The 24,606-nt window shown below is 41.7% G+C and overlaps 1 protein-coding gene and 1 pseudogene across 1 annotated transcript in view; one reads left to right on the top strand and one right to left on the bottom strand.

Annotated features, from left to right (window-relative positions):
- The first annotated feature begins 1,736 nt into the window (after positions 1-1,736).
- Positions 1,737-24,606, top strand: part of DNHD1 (dynein heavy chain domain 1) — a 105,838-nt gene continuing 82,968 nt past the window's right edge. Inside the window, 8 exon segments of the mRNA XM_006870307.1 lie at positions 1,737-2,476; positions 6,230-6,403; positions 12,797-13,000; positions 13,083-13,193; positions 15,595-15,751; positions 21,655-21,903; positions 21,997-22,134; positions 22,269-22,320. Of these exon segments, the coding sequence (XP_006870369.1) occupies positions 1,875-2,476; positions 6,230-6,403; positions 12,797-13,000; positions 13,083-13,193; positions 15,595-15,751; positions 21,655-21,903; positions 21,997-22,134; positions 22,269-22,320 (1,687 nt within the window). The 5' untranslated portion in view covers positions 1,737-1,874.
- On the bottom strand, positions 17,653-18,382 carry LOC102834485 (annotated as a pseudogene).

The following is a 24,606-nucleotide window of genomic DNA, read 5'->3' as shown; positions in this document are numbered from 1 at the left end:
AGGAGCTAAGCAAAAAAAGGGGGAAGGCTTTCCTTTCTTCGTGACTGCTGAGATGTCACCTTTTATTAAGGTTTGTGTATGGGAGAGGGTCTATAAACGCACAGTTTGGTGGTACCTGGTGGTAGTTTAGGAGCTCTGGTAGCACAATGATTAAAGCACTAAGCTGCTAACTCAAAAATCCACCAACTGTTCCTCAGGAGATCTGCTTCTGTAAAGATTACAGAAGTCTTGAAAACCCTGGGTAGTTCCACTTCGTCTTAGGAATCGCTATTAGTCAGAATGAACTGGATAGTAGTTTAGGCATTGACCGAGCACAGGGATTACTCCTGCCCACGACGATTTTAAGATTGCTATTCCCCAAATTCAACCGTGTTACTGTTTTTCAGGTACAGCCAGATTCCTTCTCTGCCAATGCCCCTGTCCCGGGAACGCAGGTAGCCAACAATTTAGCCTGGATCCCGCCCCTCCCATCTTGGACCCTGCCCTAGGCTCCCCCATACCCCCACATCCAGTCCTGGCCACTCCCCTTCCTGGCTCCCGTGGTACTCCCGTAGACTACTCGAGCCTCCAGAGCTCTAGTAACCGTTCTAACTGCTGGGAGCGGATGGGCTGCGGTTGAGTCCTAATCTCGGGATTCGCTTTCCTTGGCCTCCAGGGCCCGCTTTCGTTCTTGACCTGTCCCCTAGTGAAGTTCGCCTCCTTTCCTGTCTCTAGTAAGCTATCCCACCACGGTTTTCCTGGTGTCCGCCTCCTCCTGTTTCCTTCCTCCCCCTAATCCCTTTGTCCTCCACACCTGCCTGGTCTTCCTCTTCCTCCGCCCACATACCGACAGAGTGGTTCGCTGTGTGAGTTTCTCTGCTTCCTGACCTCACGACTTGCGGGCTGTGGGCGGATGGACTGTGTGGGACTGGGGTTTTGCTGCCTCTAAGTGATGACTTGTTCTTCCCCTTCAGGTGAGATTGCCAGGCTCCACTGGGAGCGTAGGTTCTCTGGTTGAACCCTGCCAGTGAGTCAGTTTGTCTTTTCATGTGATCACACGTGTGTGCGCCAGTCGCCCTGGATGGTTGAGCCTAGGGTGCGCTTGTGAGTGGCGCCTATGTCTGTGTTGTGTTTCTCCAACAGGCCAATCCCCATGAAACCGCATCAGCAGATCTTGCGCTCTGTCCTTCCCTTGCCTCCTGTACCTGTTCGGCCAGGTGAGGGGGACAAGATTTGGGATGTGGGAAGGAACCCCTATTCATGCAGGGACTACATCTGGGGGTGGGGGGCAGACTTCTCACAGAGTCCTGGGGAAAAGCTAGTGAGTTGGGTTTAAGAGTCTCAGGAAAGACCTTTCTTGCCTGGCTCTGCCTTGCAGCTCCACCCATTCTCAAAACCTAGGTCCTTTCCCTTCCTTCCCTTCCCCCAGCCTCATCCCATTGACTTTGACTATCTCCCACCTCTCAGAACCTGGTGTGGCACTGTAGGATAAGCGCTGGACTGCTAACCGCAAGGTTGGCAGTTCAAACCCACCAGTCACTCCTTGGAAACACTGTACAGGGTTCCTATGAGTCGGAACTGACTGAACAGCACTTAACAACAACAAAAACCTAGAGCCTAAGGACCCTTCTGTCTTTCCTGGGCTGGGCCAAGCAGGTGAGGTCCAGCAGTCCAGAACCTGGAACTGGCAGTCGAATCCTGAACAGTGGGCAAGGTCAGCGCGGCTGCAGTTGAATGCTCAACTCCTCTTGGTCATTGATGAGGAAAAGAAGGTGGCCTCATCTCCTGATGAAGCTTCATCAGATGCCCTTGAATCTTGGAACTCTGTATTGGTCCAAGAGAAAGAAGAGCTGCCTTGGGCGTCTGAGAGGAAACAGAAGACGTTCCTGAAGAAAATGACTGAGATCCAGCAGACCACAGTGTTGGAGCCCTTGCTAGCTGAGCTCCGCATGCTATTCTCAGCGGTGCTACAGGACTGCAGCCCTGCAGCCTGGCGTTACCTACATGCAGTACTGGGTCTGTTGCCTCCATATCGTACACTGCTATGTGACTACCTTGATTTGCTGCCTTTTCTGGAGCAGCTGTACCGCTGGGCACCTTGGGTCCAGTCCCAGCTCCAGCTGGACCTGCTGGATGCCATAGACCAGGCCTTTCCCCGAGACACCTCTTTGTTAGCGGGTGCCTCCCATACTGACTGCCATCCGCAAAAACAGAGGTTTCAACATGGGCAGCCCGGATACCCTACCTGCCCTATTGTACAGGCCCAGAGGGATGAGAAGCAAGTAGAGAAGGATTTGGCTACATGGTTGCGACCACTAACACTGCCGGAATTACAGCACTGCCTAGGCATTGTTGGTGCTGAGGTGGCCCTAGAAGAGACTCATTGGCTGCATGGCCTTAGCCTCCTCCCCTTGGCACTGGCAGCAGACATCCCTGTACAGTTGGAAAGCAGAACCGCTGACAACGCAGAGGAAGAACCTGTTGGAAGAGAGACTAGGTAAATAAGGGACACAGCCTGTGGTGGTTAGCAGACGCCACCTCCCTACTGCTCTGACATTGCCCCTCTTTTCTATTTTGTCTGCAAAATAAACCCAGTGGTCTTAATGCCACGTCCCACAAGGAAATGCAGAAATTAATGAAAATCAAGAGCCAGCCTGAGTTTCTAGACTTTTCTCAGATGGTGGTGGAAGCCTTCTTTGTTCTTTGTCTCACATGTTGGTAATCCCTGAGCCTTGCCTCCGGGATTACCTGTACTAAATGCTAGGTGTTGGATAAACACACCCTTTGAATAGCTCCTGGGTGAGTACTTTACCTAAGGAGACTTCCCACACGTGCTTACGTGATCTTAGCCAACACCAAGAGAGAGTTTAGTTGGCAGCACTACTGAATGGGACTTTCATCCTGACCCTTCCAGATCTAATGTGACCACTAGCTCAGCCTCCTGGCCACTTGTATGTCAAATGTCTCCCTGTCTGGCTCCTAAAGCTCTCTGCTGGATTTCTTCTGAGGGTTCTCTACCTCTCGTCTTGGAATTTTCCCCATTCTCTGGCCGAATTTTCTAGGTTCTTTGCTGCTTACCTGTGATACATTCATTATCTGGGGAAGCAGGCTAGTGTTGCCTAATCAAGTTTTATTTCTTCAGTTTTTGCTATAAATTTATGGCTGAATCAATTTTTTCTTTATGCCTTAGAGCCCTGTTATTGTTGTTAGGTGCCCTTGTGTTGATTATGACTCAGTGACTCTGTGTACAACAGGAAAAAACACTGCTCAGTCCTGTGCGACCCTCACAATCATTGCTGTGTTTGAGCCCACTGTGGCAGCCACTGTGTCCATTCAGCTCATCCAGGGTGTTTCTCTGTTTCACTGACCTTCTACTTTGCCAAGCATGATGCTCTTTTCCAGGGACTGGTCCCTCCTGATGACATGTCCAAAGAGCCTTAGACGAAATCTTAGCATTTTTGCTTTTAAGGAGCATTTGACTGTACTTCTTCCAGGACAGATGTATTCATCTTCTGGCAGTCCACGGCATAGTCAATATTCTTCACCAACACCATAATTTAAATCGATCAATTCTTCTTTGTTCTTAATCATTGTCCAGCTTTTACATGAGTAAAATAGCTTCAGTTAGACTCACCTTAGTCCTCAAAGTGATATCTTTGCTTTTTTACACTTTAAAGAAGTTTTTTTTGCAGTAGCTTTGCCCAGTGCAATATACTGTAGTTTGATTTCTTGACTGTTCCTTCTATGGGTGTTGATTATGGATCCCAGTAAAATGAAATTCTTGACAATTTCATTATTTTTTCTCTGTTTATCATGATGTTGTTTATTGGTCCAATTGTGAGGATGTTTGTTTTCTTTACATTGAGTTGCAATCCCTTCAGAAGGTTGTAGTCTTTGATTTTCATCAGAAAAAAAATCCTCTTTTTTTCAGCAAAGCAAGATTGTATCATCTGCATATAATAGGTTGTTAATTCGACTTCCTCCAACCCTGATGTTACATTCTTCTTCAATAGTCTCACTTCTCAGATTATTTGCCCATATACAGATTTAATATGCCGTGATACACACCTTTCCATATTTTATTTTAAATGCTGTCTTCCTTTGTTCTGTTCAAATGACTGGCTGTTGGTCTATGTTAAGGTTACCGGATGAGCACACTTAAGTGTATGGCATCCCATTCCTCACAAAGCTATTCATAATTTGTTATGCAGTCAAGTGACTTTTCATAGTCAATAAAACAAAGGTGAACATCTTTCTAGTATTTTCTACTTTTAGCCAAGATACATCTGACTTTAGCACTGATATTCCTTGTTCCACATCCTTTTCTGAATCCACTTTGAATTTCTGGCAGTTTCTCATCAGTGTACTGCTGCAACTGTTTTTGAATTACAGTCTGCAAAATATTAACTATATTTTTTAGTAATATTTGCATTCTGTTGCATTATCTTTTTTCAAATGGCACAAATATCCAGTCAGTTGGCCAGGTAGCTATCTTCCAAATTTCATGGCGTAGATGAGTAAGTGCTTCCAGCACTGCATCCATTTGTTGAAACATCCCAGTTGATATTCCATCCATTCATGATGCCTTGTTTTTCACCAGTGCTTTCCATTCAGCTTGAACTTCTTTCTTCAGTACTATCAGATCTTGATTATAAGCTACCTCCTGAAATGGTTGAACATCGACCAATTCTTTTTGGTACAGTGACTCTGTATATTACTTCCATCTTTTGATGCTTCTTATATAATTCAATAGTTTGCCCACAGAATCCATCAATATTGAGTTGTTGAATATTTTCTTCAGCTCTTGAGAAATGCTGAGCATGTTCTTCCCTTTGGGTTTTCTAATTCCAGGTCTTTATACATTTCATTATAATATTTTGACTTCTTGAGCTGCCCTTTGAAATCTTTTGTTCAGTTCTTTGCTTCATCATTTCTTTCATTCAGTGTAGTTAATCTATGTTCAAGTTTCAGAGTCACTTCTGACATCGGCCCTTTTCTTTCTTTCCTGTCTTTTTTTAATGACCCTTGTATGATATCCTTGAAGTCATCCCACAACTCTCTGGACTTAGGTCATTAGTGTACAATGCATCAAATTTCTTCTTGATATGGTCTCTAAATTCAGGTAGGATATACTCAAGGTTGTATTTTTGCTCTTGTGGACTTGTTTTAATTTTCTTCAGCTTCACCTTGAACTTGTGTATGAGCAATTGATGGTCTGTTCTTTAGTTGGCTCCTGGCCTTGTTCTGACTGATGATGATGTGTTTCTCCAGTGTCTCTTTTCACAGTGTAAGTCTGTTTGTTTCCTGTATATTCCATCCAGTGAGGTCCCCATAAATAGTCACCATTTATGTTGTTGACAAAAGGTGTTTGCAATGAATAAGTCATTGGTCTTGCAAAATTCTATCATGCAGTCTCTAGAGTAGTTTCTATCACCAAGGCCATACTTTTCCTACCTTCAGCAGCATGCATACAGGAGAGAAGAAAGTGGATGATTGGGTTGGTTAGGGTTGGGATTTTGTTGACTAATTTGGTTGAAGGATAAGAAGATGAGAGTGTTGCTGCAGGTTTGAGGAGGCTGAAGTGATACACTATGGAATCTTGGCTAGAAAGGAAAGGATGTGAAACTAGAGGTTGGGTGATCATGGAGGAAAAGTCCCAGATATGAAACTCATACGGGGTGGGAGAGCAAGTATTTGAAATCTGGAGGCTTGGAAAGTTGACAGAAAGGAGAGACACAAAACCATGTATTTGCAAAGTAGATGAGTTAGGAAACTAAAGTCCTCCCATTTCTTGTATGCAGAATTAAGTAACACTAACCTCACAGTGCTAGTAATCAAAATAAATACAGAATGATTATTAATTTATCAGAAAGGGAGAGGTCATTTATGCATTATTTGTTGTTATGTGCCGTGGCGTTGGTTCCGACACATAGCGATCTTGTACAGAGTTTCCGAGGCTATAAATCTTTACAGAAGCAGAAAGCCTCATCTTTCTCCCACAGAGCAGCTGGTAGTTTTGAACTGCTTATGCATAGGTCTGTCTAAATATAGTTGACTGTTATGCATGATGGACCATATTTGCTTTGTATGTGAACATGTGTGAGTATAGGTGATAGACTTTGAAAATGCTGTATCAGGTTCCCTCAAGCACCTGATCTAGTTCTTCCTTCACTTGCCAACAGTGGCAAGGCCCACCTCCTGAAAACCTTTGTGCTCTGCTCCTCCTTCCTTCTGATTCTTTATCATACAGGTCACAACTTGACCAGAAAATTTCTGAGGAGAAAACCTTCCAAAAGAGAGATACTAGCTTCGTACCTGAGACTTCCCTCTTGGGTAGTCGGGTGATAAACATTCTACAGACAGAAAAATACCTGAAGAAGATCCACTTTGTCTACCTCAATGTGGCTCCGAGTCGTCACTTTAGGTAAAAACTGATTTCCAGTCCCTTCTCCTACTCATCTTACTCTCTGATTTCTTCATATCCTGTCTTCTCCCTCCTCTTTCTCTACACATCTGCTCCCTTCTTTCTCCCCACACTCCTGTCTCAATATTTCCTTTTTCTTCTCTTCCTTTCTCCTTTTTCTCTGTTTCCTTTTTAAAAATGTTTTTCTTAAACTTTTTATTGTGAATTGAATGAAGATTTAGTTTTTCTCTCACCTTTTTTTTGAGGGGTGGTACTTTTAATTGTGAATTGAGTGAAAGCTTACAGGGCAGATCATCAGTTTTATATCCAACAAATCACATATTTTGTTTCATTTCAGTGATTGCAATCCCTGCCATGTAATAATAGTTATCCTGCTTCCCCCCTCCTTCCTAACCCCTCTAAACCTTGTCCCCAGGTAAATTTTGCCATTTTGATCTTGAATTGTTTACAGTTCCATGGTGAGCATACCTCACTGGTGTTGTGTTCCTCCTATATACCTATCCACCACTTGGTTGAAAATTGGGCCCCGAGGTTGAGTTCTGTTCCAGACCTGAAGGGTGGCTGAGGGCCATGTTCTCGGGTTCCTCCTGTCTCCTTTTGGCCTATAAGACTGCTCTGTTTTTGTGATTTTGAATTTTGTTCCACATTGTCTCCCACTCTATCCAAGACCTTTCAGAGCAGTTGGTAGTGGTAACCAGGCACCAACTAGTTCTTCCAGTCTCAGAGACTGGAGACTGATGTTCACATGTTCAATTGATTGCAAATATTTTCAATTTTCATCACTCTTCTTTCTTCCACACATGAAGAGACTAATAGTTGCACCTTAGATGCCTGCTCATGAGATATTAACGTCCCAGCTAGTTGCTGCTCACCTAAGAGACATTGTATTTGTGCACTACATCATGTCAGTTGACCACTGTTCCCTGGAGACTATCTATGGTACTGAGACTTCAGGCCCAGCAACTCATTACATTTGGTAAAGTCTAAGAAGTTTCCCTCATTTTGTCCTCTGTGTGCTCCATGTCATTCATAGGTGTATTTGCAGCAAAAGTAAATATCCATGTACAGATATCATCTGTCAAACCCTTATATATTGGTGGGTATACTCCAACTCTCCTTCCTATACTTGTTCAGCCTGTGTATCTGTCCATGTAGAATGCAAGATTGTGTATGTAACGATTTACCTCTATTCCCTTGAACCCTTGCATTCCTCCCTGTATCTTCATTTGCCTTCATCAGTCTTCTCCAGCCTCACTCTTATTGTACATTGCCTTCCCAGTCACCCAAGTTAAAACCTATCTGCCCTCTAGCCAGTAAATTATTCTCCCTTGCCTTCTACCCCTGGTAACCATCAAAGAATGTTTCCTTTAGCATGAAAACCTTTTCTTGAGTTTGATTGAATAGTGATCCTTTTCTGATTGATTAATTTCACTCAGCTTAATGTCCTTCAGGTTCATCCATGCTATGAGGTGTTTTGTAGATTCATCATTATTCTTCAGCATTGCATAGTATTCCATTATGTTTGTGTAGCAAAGTTCATTTATCCATTCTGCCACTGATGGGCATTTAGGCTATCTCCATCTTTTTGCTATTGTGAATAGTGCTGCGATGAACATGGGTGTGTTTATTATACTACTTGCGTCATGGCTCTGAGTTTTGGGGGATATATAGCAAGTAGAGGGATTGCAGAATCACATGGTATTACTATTTCCAACATTTTCTTCTCTCAGCTTATCTTAGTCATCCTTCTCTCCATTTTGGCACTGTCCTCTTTAGTCTATTCTAGAATGCTGTAAACATTTGGTCATAGCCTTAGAAGGGAACTAAATGGTAATCTCTACCAACTCTGATGCAAGAATCAATTCTTTGTTTAAATCTTTAGAGTGTCAGGGAAAGTTTGTGTTTCCCAAAGCATTCCTTCCATTCCTGAGACTGAGCCAAAACTGCTTTCTTTTAACTTCTACTTCCTGGTCCATGTTTTATCTTCTCAGACTATGCAACCAAATTTCCTTCTTCATGTGACTCTAAAGACATTCATTCACTTGCCCTTACAGGATCCAAATCTTATCTACTTTTAAAACCTTTTTAATAAGAAATAGTAACTATCCAAGCCATAGTATTTTCAATAGTTTCATATGCATGTTAAAGTTCACAATGAAATAAGGAGGATCATAGAAGAATCAATGCATTTCAATTACAGTGTTGAAGAAGAATGTTAAAAGTACCATGGACTGCCAGAAGAACAAATAAATCTGTATTGGAAGAAGTACAGCCAGAATCTTCCTTAGAAGCCAGGATGGCAAGACTCTGATTCTCATACTTTGGACATGTTATCAGGAGGGACCAGTCCCTATAAAAGGACATCATGCTTGGTAAAGTGGAGGGTCAATGAAAAGATGAAGATCCCCAAATACATGGACTGATACAGTGGTAGTAGAAATGGGCTCAAGTGTAATAATAATTGTGAGACTGGTGCAGGCCCAGGCGGTGTTTTGTTCTGCATAGGGTTGCTATGAGTTGAAACGGACTCAATGACACCTAACAACAGTACCAACAACCATTAACCAAGCATATACCAGACATTGTGCTAATAATAAACACATGGAGCCAGAGTGCTCCTTGGAGGCCAAATTGGCCAAACTTCATCTCTCATACTTTGGACATATTGTCAGGAGGGACCAGTTGCTAGAGAAGAACATCATGTTTGGTAAAGTGGAGGGTCAGAGAAAAAGAGGAAGACCCCCAATGAGATGGATTGGCCAAGTGGCAGCATCGATGAACTCAAGCATGGCAACAATAGTGAGGTTGGCCCAGAATCGGGCACTGTTCCATTCTGCTGTGCCTAAGGTCACTATGAGTCGGTACCGACTCGATGGTACCTAACAACAAGAACAATGTATTATTTAATCCTCATCTACTAGGTAAGTGCTATTACTAGATGAGTATACTGGTGCATAGAAAGGTTAAGTCATTTGTCCAAATTCACATACTAAGTGGTGGGATCAGGACTTTAACCTAATCCAGTACTCTTAGTATATGATGCAAAAGTCCAATATCTTAAGCAGTCTTTGATATATTCTCCCAGAGTCTTATTTCCTGCATACGCTAATCTCTTTTCTCCTGAATTTAGCTAATGATCTGCATCATTCACTCATTTACTGACTAATTCATGTAACAAGCATTCATTGAGAGCGCTGTACCAGAGATTAAGTGATTGCCTCTTGACTTTCATTCTACTCTTCTCTCTCTGCTATGGGATGTTGAGACAAGGACTCTGCAAACTATATTTCTCCTTTTTCAGCTGCCTGCTCATTTTGATTAATAGTTCTATAAGGAGACTGGACAGCAGGCTAAGAGGAGAAAGTATTTACTCCTCCCTCTTTGCTTGATTTTCCTGTCAGCATTTTCCCAGCAATGGTCTTTCACCATGGCAAACACAGACGCTTTCCAAATCAGCCTCTTCCTAACCATCAGAAGTACCTACACCAGCTGGGTGGCACTTCCCATCAGGGTACTGATACCCAGCTCTGAAAGGCCCCTCCTACAAACTCCTTAGGTATTAGCAGCAGCCAGGCCTCAGCCCCTCCTTAGAAATTTGAGTCCCAACTCAGCAAGGCAGGTTCTGATAACCCAAACCTCCTTCCTTTATTTCTCCAGTTCTAGGTCTAATATCTTCTTTCCTGCAGTTACCATCTCTCTGCTACTTAGTGTTCTCTTTTTGCTTTTTCAGTCTTCTGACACCTTCTTAAAAACCATCTCCTCTATTAAATTCATATTGGTGAAATGCCTAGTGTGTTTTCTGTTTTCCTGACTGAACTGTAACTGACACAATACTTGGTCAATGTTTGGTCTTAAGAAACAGATCCTCAAATATGTGATTCTGAGATAGCTTTCGTCATGTCCTTGGCCTTGAGTAGCGCTGAAGTCTTACTAATGGAAAACAGGATGATAGTCATTCACAACCTATGTCATGGTGTTTTCAATAGCTTCATAGGCCTGTGGAAGTTGGACAATAAATCAGGAAAGCCATAGAACTGATGTATTTGAGTTATGGTGGTGGAGAAGAACATTAGAAGTACCATGGGCTGCCAGAAGGACAAACAAATTTGTTTTGGAAGAAGTACAGCCAAAGAACTCCTTAGAAGCCAGGATGGCAAGACTTTGTCCCTCAAACTTGGGACATGTTATCAGAAGGGACCAGTTGCTGTGGAAGGACATCATGCTTGGTAAAGTGGAGGATCAGAGAAAAAGATGAAGACCCCCAATGAGATGGACTGGCCCAGTGTAACAACAATTGTGAGGATGACACAGGACCAGGCAGTATTTTGTTCCCTTGTGCATATGGTCTCTACGAGTCCGATCAACTTGATAGCACAACAATAACAACAGCATGTAGCAGAGTTTTTTGTTTTTTATTATTTTCATGTGTTTGAATTGATCTTTTTTCTTTCTTGTATTGTTCTAGATTTTGAGTCATACTTAGGAATGGATTCATTCATTCATTCATCTCCTTGGAGTCTTTGCTCAACTTTCACCTCCCCACACTTAGCACCCTATTTAAATTTCCTCCTCTCGTGGCATTGCGATCTCCCTTTTCTTTCTCTTCCCTCCCTATTCCCCAGCATTCTGTTTTTTAACTTTCTTCTCCAGGAGAATTAGAGTTCTCTCAGGGAAGAGATTTCTGTGTCTTTTATCAAGTGGTGTGTTCTGAGGGCTTAGAGCAGTCTGGCATTGAGTGGAAATACAGCAATATTTGTTTAATGAATGAATTCCAGGAGGAAGAAACAGATTTGGAGGGGGTCTGTATAGAATTTGCTATGTTTAGGGTTCATACAAGACATAGAGTTTGAAATGTTTTGGAAGCAGTTGAAAATAAAAGTCTAGGATTCAGGAAGAAGATCTTGGCTTGCCCCATTTATTCTCTGGTAGTGGCGTGCTGTCGAGTCGGTTCTGACTCAGTGACCTTGCATGGGGTTTCTGAGACTGTAAATCTTTGTGGGAGCTGAAAGCCCCATTTTTCTTCTGTGGAGCGGCTAGTGGGCTCCAACCACTGACCTTATAGTTAGCAGTCCAGTGCTTATCTTATAGCGCCTCCACATCCCCAACAATTATATGTAGTTGAATCATTCTGACTCATAGCTACTCTGCATAGGGTTTCCAAGGAACAGCTGGTGGGTTTGAATTGTCAGTCTTGTGGTTAGCAGTCCAGTGCTTAGTCTAAATTGTATTTAATGTGGGATGTAGGTGCATTTTACCCAAAAACACTCAAGACTTACTAAAATTTTTAAGATGCCTCTAAAGTATCTTTAAGATACTTGTGTGGGTCATCAGTTCTGTTTTCCTTTGCCTGTTTTGTCTTCTAGCCTCTCCCTTGATATCCCCAAATCTCACTACTCTAGACATAAGTATATATGCTTTCTTTATTTCAATCATTTCTAAGATGAACATTTTTTTCACATTTCATTCTCTCTGGAACTGTGATGCTTCTTACAAATTGGTATGGCAGTATTTTTTGCTTAGGTTTCCATATAATGATGCACCTTATGGTTGATAGCATCTTAGATTTGAGGGGAAATCATATTGGGGGGGAGCTTCAAAAAGTTCATAGAAAATTGTAATTATTTTGTAATTCTTTTTTTCCACAAGCTTTTTAAAGCTCCCTCACACATGGGGGTCTGGAGATATGAGTTTCTAGAAACAGGATTGTTGTTGTTGTTAAGTGCCATTGAGTCAGTTCCGACCTATAGCAACCCTGTATAGGGTTTCCAAGAAGCGGCTGGTGAGCTTGAACTGCCAAACTTGCAGTCCAAACGGCTTTGCAGTCCAGAGCATTAACCCACAGCATCACACCAGGATAGGTGCTTATTTATTTTTATTCCCTTCTATCTTTGACTTTGGAGTCCTGGTGTGGCACCATACGATAAGCACTCAATGTCAAAGTCAGTTTGAACTGCAAAGTCAGCAGCTCAAAGTCACCAGCTCTTCGGAAACCCTATATAGAGTCGATATGAGTCGGAACCACTTGATGGTACTTTTGGCTTTGGGAGTACCGTGTCGCCATATGATAAGTACTGGACTGTGAACCACAAGGTCTGTGGTTTGAGTCCGCCAACCACTCCTAAGAGAAAGATGACGTTCTTTGCTCCCATAAAGATTTAAAACCTCAGAAACCCTGTACAGAGTTGGTATGAATCAGAACTGACTCGATGGCACTTAATAACAACAGCAACAAGTTGTTTCTTAACATCGATTCAACCTTCCTAGTTTGAGGATCATTTTGTTTCTTTTCCTCACTTCCTACTTTCTTCTGTCCTCCTGCCTCCTTTGCCATCACCCAGCCTTCTCTCGTCCCTTCCTGGTGTCTGCTTCCACTGATCAGACTCTTTTTCATAGGCCTTATAGCTTGATGGTGGTGCCACCAAACAAAGTGAATCCTGAGCACTACATCTTCTCGCCTTTTGGGATCCTGCATATCCATCCTGTGGAGGGCAGTGACACAATGACGCTGGGTACCTGGCATCGCCACTCTGTTCTCTGGCAACAGCTTCAGTTCATTCCATTCTTTAAGAATTGCCTCGTACGCAAGGCATTGAACTGGTAGGTGATGTGATGGGTGTGGAATTTGGGGGAATGTGAATGAGAGCAACAGCGTGTCCTCGTGACTGGCCTGTCTCCACAGCTGGAAGAAGTGCGTGAAGTTGCAGGTGGTGCATCAATGTCGGATGTTCCTAGGGAGTCATCTGCTCTTGGCTGTGCCCCACTTCGGAGCTGGACTGCTCCATATTAGCAGGTAAGTTCTTAAAAATACAACTTCAATGAATGGCATTTTAAAAATTATTATTATAAAAGGTCTAGTGTTTGTTGTAGAAAACTTGGAAAATAGAAAAAGTAGCTCAAAGAAAGCAACTCTTGATTCATACCACCCATAAATAGCCACTGTGAACACTTTTTCTGTATATTTTTTCTAGTCTTTTTTTCTTACACATATACAAAATGGAATCATACTTTACTTATTGTTTACTAGTCCTTTATAAAAAAGTTTTATTGTTAATTGAGTGATAGTTTGTTTACATGGGAGAACATCAGTTTTACACTCATCCTATCATATTTCATTTCATTGCAATGATTACAATCCCCTCCAGGCATTATCATTTAACAGTATTTGCTTCTACTCCCTCTGGTTAAGCCAGCCTCCTGGCTGCCAGCACACAGCCTTTCTCTTTTCATTAGTCTAGAGTCCTCAGATGCTCCCTCTCTCCATAGCATCATCTCTGCCTCCATCTCTGGTGACACAGCTTCTCTGGTTAAGGTCCCATATTCCACTCATGCTCTTATCCCTTGATGGTCCTAGGGTCCTCTGTTCCTGGAATGTAATATTAACTGTTGTTGTTGAGTGCTGTTGAGTTGGTTCCGACCCATAGCGACCCTGTAAAGGGTTTTTGAAGAGCAGCTGGTGAGCTTGAACCACCAACCTTGCAGTCTAGCGCATTAACCCACAGCACCATACCAGGACTCCTAAGATTAACTACTTCCCACTTTATGTTACAAAACTTCTACCTTTACAGTTGTGATCATTGCAATTATGTTTACTAGTTATTTTTTTCTGAATAATAAATACTGAGCAATGCTCCATACTGTTGCATACTCTTCTATATCTACTCATCCCACATCACACAGTTATTCAGTACAAAAAGATATGGGGCCCTAACTCAGATCTTTGGTATCAAACTCTGCTCTTTCCACTGTATTGCTTGGATACTTTCTTTGGGAAAAAAAATCATTCCGGTTTTCAGCATTTCTTTGCTTTCCCTACACCCCTCCTCAGCTGTTTTCATTATCTTCTCTGACAGGAGTTGCAAACTCAAATGTCTACAGGGCCCAAGCAGGAGGTAATGACAAGTGCAATGGGTTAACTGCAAGACATTAGGAGGGTAGAGATTGTAATCTGGATATTGCCCAGTGTGGTCACCCACCTTATTTTTCAGGATTTCCTAGAAATCCACATTTTATTGGGAAATTTCTTGATTTTAACTGGCTGGCTCAAATTTTTATTAGTATACTGTGCTGGTAAACTCTTTGTAGCGTAGTGGTTACGAATTGTGCTGCAAACAGCAAGGTCAGCAGTTCGAAACTACCAGCTGTTCTGCAGGCAAAAGATAAGGCTTTCTGCTCCCGTAAAGATTTACAGCCTTGGAAACCCTGTACAGGGTCGCTATGAGTCAGAACCGACTACACAGCACATAACAACAACAACAACAAACTGTAGTACACATGGAAAATTTTTTGGTCTGAATTTGGCCCATGGTCTACCAATTTACCACCTCAAATCTGTTCCCATCCTCTAGTCTAACCTAATCAGCATGGCATAATTAAAAGCACAGGGCTTGGAGACTGGACTGAACTAAATTTACATCCTGAATAGTAGGAAAGGACTTCAGTCTTTGATCCTCAATTTCCTGGCCTGTAAACTAGAGAGGAGCTCTGGTAGCGTAGTGGTTACGAATCGGGCTGCGAACCTTAAGGTAAGCGGTTCGAAACTACCAGCCGGAAAGATGAGGCTTTCTACTCCCGTAAAGATTTACACCCTCAAAACCCTGTACAGGGTCGCTATGGGTCGGAACCGACTCAACGGCACTTAACAACAACAAACTAGAGAGAAAGATTTCTACATAGCTGTAGCATTCATTAAGATCGTGACTATAAGGCAAAATCTTCAGTGCCTCTTAGTGGATACTGAATAAATTGCACCTTTATGATTATCCTCTCTACAACCCACCCCGCACACACACACATGTTTAGAGATGTGGAGTTCTCTGGGAGGAAATGGTGATGGCCAACCCATAGGACAATTGCAAGCTTTGATCCTCAAACTCACCTGCCCTTGTAGATGTTTAGGGCATTTGGCGTCCTCAATTTCAAGGGAGAAGCCTTTGGAATCTCTCCGTCCAAGCCAGTACTTTAACACCTATATAATCTTTTCTGGCCTAAAGGTCATTTGGAGTAATTATTTGCACATATCCCAAACCTTCTCCAAAGAATTCCCCAGCCAGTGATTTCCTGAGCTTGAATTCTTCCAAGTCACAAAAGGCAATCTGTCACTGTGGGTCCCTGAGAATATTACAGTCTTTACAAGGTGTCCAAGGGAGGAGAGCTGTGTCTCTGGTTCTGACTAGCTGAGCCCTTGATTTTAGGCTTCTGCAGGAACTGCACTCTGTATCCTGGCTCCCTCAGGAACCAGATCAGAGCTACGATCTACTGGAGCTGCAAAAGGCTCTAACCAAGGAGAACCAGAAGGCTCTACGTCTGCTCCGCCGCTGCCTACGCCTCTGCACAGCCATTCTTAAATTGGTAAGAGACTCCAGCTCAATGTGAATCTTCTCATTGAGAGACTCCAGCACCTCCTCTTAGTCTAATTCCAGATCTCCCAGCTTCTCTTGGGATCTCTTGTATGGAGCGGAATCTGCCCGTGGCTCAGAACCACTGCCCTGCCTAGTAGCAGTGGTCTTTGCTGGATGGGCCACTAACAGGTGGGGAGAGGTTTGAACTCCATCATCCCTCAGGTTTGATCATGGTCTAGCAACAGGGAGGAGAAGGAATAGAGTAACATTTGTTTCGTCAGTTGTTTGTGCCAGGGTAATTAGGGATTTGGGAGAGGAAATCCTGGTCTTTAATGCTGTTGGTGTTTTTCTAGAACCTGTTTTGAGCCTTTAGGTGACGTTGTTAAATGCTGTCTAGTTGGTTCTTACTCATAACAGTGTATTGAGTTTCTGAAGAGCAACTGGTGGGTTTGAACCAGAGACTCCAGTTCATTGTGAATTAGCAGTCTAGTGTTTATCCTACAGGACTCCATTTTTTGAGCCTTTGGCTAGAGTAAAAAACAAAGTGTCGTTTCTAATATTTAGTCACTGGAACTCCTGCAGTTTTTGTCCTGGGTTTTCAAAGGGTCACGGTACCTGGGAGAAGCATGTAGTACTGGGGTCTTTCCTACTTTATGCCTACTTTGCACATGTGGCACATGCTCCCTGCCTAGATCTCTGAGAGGCCCTGTAATGTACTTGACTCTTGTCCTTGGCAAGATTCATATCTATGGAAAATAGCACGTATGACAAACAAGAAGTGCCCCCGTCAAAGCATCTGACACCCATCTGTTAGGTAATTTCACTGTAACATCAGCTCAAACTCGTTAATCTTTTACCTAACCCATATGGCACAACATGGAAATTATAACTTTCAACGATACTTTGCAACAATAGCAGCATTGCTGGTGGGTTTGAATTGCTGATCTTGTTCAAACTAACTTTGCAGTCCAGTGCTTTATCCTACAGTACCACAAATTAGGTTTATGATTTGTTCCAAGTCATTTTTTCCCTTCAGTTTATTCTTTCTTCACTCAGCAAAGAACTTCTAGATCTTCCAGCTAAAGGCAGTGCCAGAGTCTACCACAGTGAGGGAATCTTAAGCCCAAACTAATTCCTGACCCCTCTGCCTTACCCCAGGGTCACACCTTGGACTTGGTCATACTGGCTTCCACCACCCTGCCAAGCTGGTAGTCTTCTCCTGGTCTCCCAACTGCAGAAAGTACAGAATGTTGTAAGTCAGACATAGTGAGGTGGGTCAAAGTGCAAAGAGGAAGCGGAATGGCCAGTCAGGCCACAGAGGAGCTCTTGAAAACCTAGGGAGCCTGAGTCACAGTGGAGACCACCTCAAAGGGGAGTCTAAAGGGTGGGGAGAGGGATGCTAAACACAGTTGGGCTGCCCTTCTTGGAGCTGTTTTTCCAAGTTTCTTTGACTCATTGGAGATAACCACACTAAAATTAATGTCCACACATAGACCCGGGCTAGATAACAAGAAATAAGTTTCTCTGCCCACCTGACTACTGCTCCTTCACAAACATAAGGCTGTGTGCAGATAAGCGCAAGCGTTTGTGGTGTTTTTATGTTTTGTTTTTGCTATAATAAACAATTTACTAAAGTGGTCTCCAGAAATTGCCCAAATTATTTTTTTTTAATTTCTTTACATGTTAAGTTTTCTTTGACAAGTTTATACAAAATATTAACTTTCTACTTTAGGATTTAGTGTAGATTTATGTAACCATGAGGGGTTACATAAGAGTGCCCTGCACTAATGTTCACCAGGAAAACTTCCTTTAACCCCTAATTATACCTTCCCTTTAAAACATATAAACATTTAAAAAAAATTAAGTTGTCACTCTTAGAGATAATTCTAAAAATAATAATAATAATTATAGTTAAACATCTATAAATTCTTCTTCAGTTGTATTATAGTGGAGCAATTTATCATCTAACCCATAGTGGTCTATCAAACATCATTTCTTATTCTCCTCAAACAAAGCTGACTACAACTCATAACGTAACAGCTGGCTGCACTTCCTCCACTTCTGTATTAGCAACCGTATCTGAGACAGGTCATTCTTTGATCTATACATTTTGACTAGTTTTAACCTCCAAAGAAAGTCTTCTTTCCCTTGAATCTGCTTCACCAAATTTGCTTTTTCTCCCTGTAATCCTTGTTTGGGAAGATTCTCGCTGACAAAATTATTTTGGAGAGCACAATCTGATTTAGCACGGATATTCTTTTTTTTTTTTTTTTGCAATGATATTCTTGAAGGTACTTTTCAAACATGCACTTTTTTCAGATTCACTGTCTACATGTTTAAAATTTTCTTGATATTCCAAACAGTTTTCTTCTGTTGAAGACAATGGTTTCTCGGCAACAATTGGATCACTTTCTTCACCCTCTACTTTAAGTCGTTTTACTACAGTGTAACAGGAAGGAAATGATGCTCTTGTTTGCCTTAGTCGTTCTTGAAGCGTTGCACTCATAGGTTTGTTTTCTTGAGCTATTTGTGTGGGGAGATGGTGGCATCTCGCAGGCCAATGGAGTGCAGGGTAAAGTCACAGGGGAGTCTGAAGGGCTTTTCATCTGGAAAAGTCTTCATTTCTGTCTCCCTCCGCCATCCCCTGAGTTTACAGAAACCTCGCGCCGCGGCAGCGGTAAACTGCTCGCGGTCCAGCTTGTGGGGTTTTTTTTTTTTTTGGTTAGGTATCATCGAGTCAGTTCCGACTCATAGCAACCCTGAATAGGGTTTCTGAGGAGCTGCTGGTGGGTTTGAATCGGTGATCTTGTGATTCAAACTGACCTTGCGGTCCTGTGCTTTATCCTACAGCGCCACACCAGGACTCCAGATAATCTTTGTTGTTGTTAAGTACTTTGGAGTCAGTTCTGACTCTTAGCAGCCCTGTATACAATTACCGATGAGTTGATGGTGGATTTGAACTGCTGACCTTGTGGTTAGCAATCAAGTGCTTATCCTCTAGTGCCACACCAGGACTCCTTAGATAAATGCTTGTTGTTGTTGTTAAGTGCTGTCCAAACCATCTGCCTTGACCCATACAAAAAACAACACCAAACTCACTCCTGCAGAGCAGCTGATGGGTTTAACTGTTGACCTTGAGGTTAGCAGTCCAGTGCTTATCCTACAGAACCACTAGAGCTCCTTTACTTGACCCATGGAGGCTGTCAAATATGAAAAGTATTGTTTTTAACCACTGGCATCATTAGGGTTGATGTCTGCCCCTACCCATACCAGACTGCACAGAATCCTTAGTAATGCTTATTATCAGTTTTTATCGTCCAATAAATAACATGTGATACATATTGTAAGTTGCTTAAATGTAAAATTTCTCAGATTACATAAATGCTGCTATTGTTTGTCATTGAGTCGGTTCTGACTCACAGTCACTCTGTTTGGGCTTTCCAAAATCAACTGGTGGTTTGAACTGCCAACCTTGTGGTTAGCATTCCAGTACTTATCCTACAATGCCACACCTTTGGTAGCAAGTGACCAAGAATTGAAGGTATTGAAGGAGGAAGTCCAAGCTGCACAATGAAGGCACTGAAGAAAAACAAGACTTCAGGAATTGAGGGACTACAAATTGAGATATTTCAACAAACTGATGCAGCACTGTACGCCCTCACTTGTCTATGGTAAGAAATTTGGAAGACAGCTTACCTGACAAACCAATTGGAAGAGATCCATATTTGTGCCTGTTCCTAACAAAGTTAACTCAACAGAATGCAAAAATCATTGAACAATATTAATAATATCAAACTCCAGTAAAATTTAATGAAGATAATTTTTTTAAATGGTTGCAGTGACAGGGAGCTTCCAGAAAATTCCAGCCAGATTCAGAAGATGACATGGAGGTAGGGATATCATAGTTATCAGATGGATACTGGCAAAAAGCAGAGAATACCAGAAAGTTGTTTGATTGTGCTTTACTGACTATGAAAAGGCTTTCAGTGGTGTGGATCATAAACTATAGATAACATTGTGAAGAACAGATATTCTAGAACACTTGACTGTGCTCATGAGAAATCTGTACCTAGACCAAGAGGTAGTCATTAGAACAGAACAAGGGGATACTGAATGCTTTAAAATCAAAAAAGGTATGTGCCAGGGTTGTATCCTTTCACCATATTTATTCAATCTATATGTTGAGCAAATAATCCAGTAAACTGGATTATATGAAGAAGAATGTGGTATCAGGATTGGTAGAAGACTCCTTAACAACTTACAATGTGCAGATGACACAACCTTGCTTGCAGGAGTGAAGAGGACTTAAAATACTTGCTGATTAAAATCAAAGGCTACAGCCTTCAGTATGAATTGCACCTCAATGTAAAGAAATCAAAAACCCTCACAAGTGGACCAATAAATAACATCAGGATAAACGGGGAAAAGATTGAAGCTGTCAATGACTTCATTTTGCTTGAAACTGCAGTCAACTCTCATGGAGACAGCAGTCAATAAATTAAATGACTTATTGCATTGGGAAATCTGCTGCAAAAGACCTCTTGAAAGTGTTAAAGAGTAAAGACGTCAGTTTGAGGACGAAGATGTACCTGACCTAAGCCATGGTATTTTCAATAGCCTCACATGCGTATGAAAATTGGACAATGAATAAGGAAGACCATAGAAGAATTGATGCATTTGAATTATGGTTTTGGTGAAGAAAATTGAACGTACCATGAACTACCAGAAAAACAAACAAATCTGTAATGGAAGAAATACCCCAGCAAGTGTGTGTGTGTGTGGGGGGGGAACGGGGAGGGGACAGTGTCAGTGAAATAGACGAAAACTCTTAAGGAGATGGATTGATACAGTGGAAGCAACAAAGGGCTAAGACATAATAACAATTGTAAGGATGGTGCAGGACTGGGCACTGTTTTGTTCTGTTATGCATTGGGCTGCTGTGAGTCAGAAACAACTCAATGGTACCTAACAACACAACAACCAAAACGACTCATGGAAGAGCACAAATAGAAGCTTTTAGACATCTGCAAACAAAATTTGGACTGATACTCAAAGGAAGGCAAAAGTAACTTTAAAAAAAATGATTACTGGTGATAAGACATGAATTAATCACCAAGAAACTGAGAGTAAATGGTAGAGTATGGTATGGAAACATCCTCAATCGCTGACCCAGAAAAAGTTCAAAAGTTAACCTTCAGTTGGAAAATTGTTGCTTACAGTTTTCTGGGATTCTCAAGGGCCAGTATTGGAAGACTATTAGGAAAAATTGTTCAACAATCAACAGTGCTTGTTATAAGGAGATGCTCATTAGAGAGTTGAAGGCTAAACTTTGGGTTAAACATAGAGGACTGCTATCCTAAGGCTTTGTGATCTTGCATAACAATGCATGTCCACACATCTCTGCCCACACTGTTGACACTGCAAAAATTTCCTTTTGAGGTGCTAAAGCATCCTCCCTATAGTCCTGATCTTGCTTCATCCGACTTTTGCCCGTTTGGTCCCCTGAAAGCAGCCCTTTGAGGATGAAGATTCACCTCTGATGAAGAAGTGAAGACAGAGGTGTATTCATGGCTTGCATCTCAGCCTAAAACATTTTTTTATAAGGGAATATCACAGATGGACAAAGTTACTGGAAAGCAAGAAAATTAATGATGTATTTGTCTTTTCTAAAAGTTAATTCAAATAAATTCTACAGTACAGATAATTTTTTATTCACCCTCATATATTCTCCACCCCATCGTCTCTGGTCATTCTGAGGTTTCTAAGGCTAATCTATACTAAAGAGTCATGTTCCACATGCACATATAGATTCTAGGTTCCAGACTCCAAGACCTGAGAGTTTACTAACACCAGTAGGTTGTCAGTTTGCTTTCCACCCCTACGCCTCGTGAGTTTTCCACTCTATGTTGGCAGGTTCATGAGGACACTTACCACATGCAGCAAGGCCTGCAGGAGCAAGTGCAAAGTTGCAAGAGGATAAACCAGGGCTCCATATACCTCCAGAATGTACAGTGCCAGGAGCTGGAGCAGAGACTGAAGCAGGCAGAGGCTTGGCTGCTGCATCTGGGACAACTTGCACGCCTAATAAACTACATGATTTGTCAGAGCCTTGTGTCCATCGTGGAGGAAAAGATAACCTCTTTTGTGGCCAACATCCTTCAAGTGAGGTGGTGGGTGGCGCGTGTAGTGCTGGTCCTGCAATCACAGCCTGGATGGGTGGTTGCCCCACAATCTCTCCTGCCTTCTCTTTCACAGGCCCCAAGGCAGAAACCCTTTCTAACAGCACAGCTGGTCATTGATGAGTGTGATCAACTTTCTCATGTGCCCGCCATTGAAAAGATGATCCAGACTCTAACTGGGGGCCTCCAGTTGGTCAAGACCTCTGTCCTGCAGGTATTCTGGAGAGGGTAGGGGGCTGACTATAGACCTTTCCAGTTCTTATCCTCTATGTAACCAGAAAACCTCAACCTGCTCTAAATCACTCAACGTTTTCCATTTCTGCTCTTTCTCCATGACTTGGCATGAAGGTGATGGAATCTGCAGACCTCCAGATGTCATGGGATTCCCTGTATTCCCAAGGTACTTAAGGAAATCTAGGCAGAATGTATGCTGGAGGGGGAAAGGGGATACAGGAAGTGTAGGGTGCCAGTGGCATGGGCCTGGGCTCTCCAGTCTGGGAATCAGGCTTCGGGTGTGGATGGAGCAGTTCTAACCTGGTATTGCACAAGGGGATTCCAGAGGTAGGGAGAAGGTAGGGGGTATCTTTGCTCACTCATGCCTATGCTTATGTGTAAATGCGTGCATACATCTGAATGAAGACAAGGGTCTATGAACATCTGAGTACATTGTCCTTCCCCTGTTCATCTAAACTCCATGAAGAACCTATTCTGTCACAGACATTTAATCTATTGTGGAATTTGATTGCGAAGTTAATTTGTACTTATTTAAAGAACCCTGCTGGCTCACTGGAGTCCTGGTGTGGCGCTGTGGGTTAATGCGCTGGATTACAAGGTTGGTTTGAATGACAAGGTAGGCAGCTCAAGCTCACCAGCCATTCCTTGGAAAACCCATACAGGGTCGCTGTGAGTTGGAACTGACTCAGCGGCACTTAACAACCACAACACTTGCTCAATAGTTACTTTTTTTTATATTACTCTCTTTTATTTCATACAGAGCAAGTCATTGATATTAATGAGTGATTTTAGGTTTATCAGCTATCATGGGTTACTAATATTCAAACTTGTTAATCATCAGGGGAAAATATATCTTCACATTTTCTTTATTTGAATTATCAACACTGTCACAAATAAAATCATTAAATATATTGTCACATTTGACATGTCAGTGCTTTGTTCCTTTTCCCATTCCCCTAGTATGTTTTCATTTCTAGTAAGATGGTTTAATGGCACACGGTTAATTTTGGGAAATAGGTGGTAACAGGAAAAAGATACATGAAAAGGAGCCCATTTTAGCATTTGGGGCTTACATCAGGGGGCTTTTAAAAATTTGTGGAAAATTGAATGAGAAGATAATGGAATTCCACCCTGAACTCTTTGAAGCTCCCTACTATTTTCCCCCTAGGAAATGAATGATGGTTGATGGAGACTACTGATATTTGCTTTATATGATACAGTGAAAACAAGAAGGAGTCTGGATTCAGACACTTGCTGGTTCAAATTTCAGCTATATGAACCTATCTGAATTTAGTTTCCTAATCTTCAAAATGGGAATAACAAAAATACCTACCTTGCAGGATTGTTTGAAGAATAAAGGAGGAGATATATTTAGTGTGGGGCTCATGAGGCATATAATATACATGGCAGCTCCCAAAAGTCTGTGGAAAACTTACGTTATCTTTCAATTCCATTTCTCCACAAATGTTTAGAAGCCCCCTCGTACTCACTACAAATAGTATCTTCTTATTACCATTTTTTAAAAGCTTAAATAAATTAGACATTCATAACGTTTTCTCATGTTCTATACTCATTTTTCAAATATTTATTTCACAGTATTTTGCTTTGAATGGCAAAAAAAGAACACAAACTTTGAACTTTTATTCTAAATTATAGTGAAAGTAAAAATATGTTTTTGCAATGTGTTAGTTTGACCCTTCCACTTTTTTTCTTTTTTAAGTTTTTACTGTGACTTGAGTGAACGTTTACAAGGCAGATCATCAGTTTTACAATAAACAAATCATACACCTTGTTTCACTACAATGATTATAATCCCCTCCATGTACCATCAGTTAACAGTATTTCTCTCTTATTCATTTTTGCTCTTTTTTAAACATTCAGGCATATATAATCATTTAAACCACCAAAGGGCACATTCTGCAAGCCTGCCTCTTGGCTGCCAGCTCTCAGTCCCTCTCTTTCCATGAATCTAGAGTCCTCAGCTGCTCCCTCTCTCCATGTCCCCATCTCTGCCTCCATCTCTGGTATCACTGCTTCTCTGAATAGTTGACCCTTCCACTTTTAAAAGAACAACATGGACGGATGTATTTAGGAGTAGAATAGTATGTTGTTTGCATCTTTTCAAATGGTTCAAAGGCAAGAAAAGGTAGATGGATTAACAGATATAGTAATGTAGCAAAATATTAATAATTATTGATCTTGGTAGAAAGATAATACTGTGCATTGAACCATCTTTAAGCCTTTATATTTTTGAAAATTTTCAAAATAAAAATTAGAAGGAAAAAAAATCAGTATGAAAAGTCAGAATAATATTATGGAGGAACCAGAACTTATTCTGATTTAAGAAAAGTGGAGTGATTTTCAACAAAAGTAAACAAGTAGTAATTAAAACAGTCTTTAAGAAACATAATTCAGTTTGAAAAACATTTTACTAAAATAAGTAAAAATTTTA

This window comes from Chrysochloris asiatica, unplaced genomic scaffold (assembly GCF_000296735.1).
Source record: "Chrysochloris asiatica unplaced genomic scaffold, ChrAsi1.0 scaffold00140, whole genome shotgun sequence".
Classification (NCBI taxonomy): Eukaryota; Metazoa; Chordata; class Mammalia; order Afrosoricida; family Chrysochloridae; genus Chrysochloris; species Chrysochloris asiatica.
The sequence above is the reverse complement of the archived record's forward strand: the minus strand, read 5'-3'. Positions and strand labels throughout refer to the sequence as shown.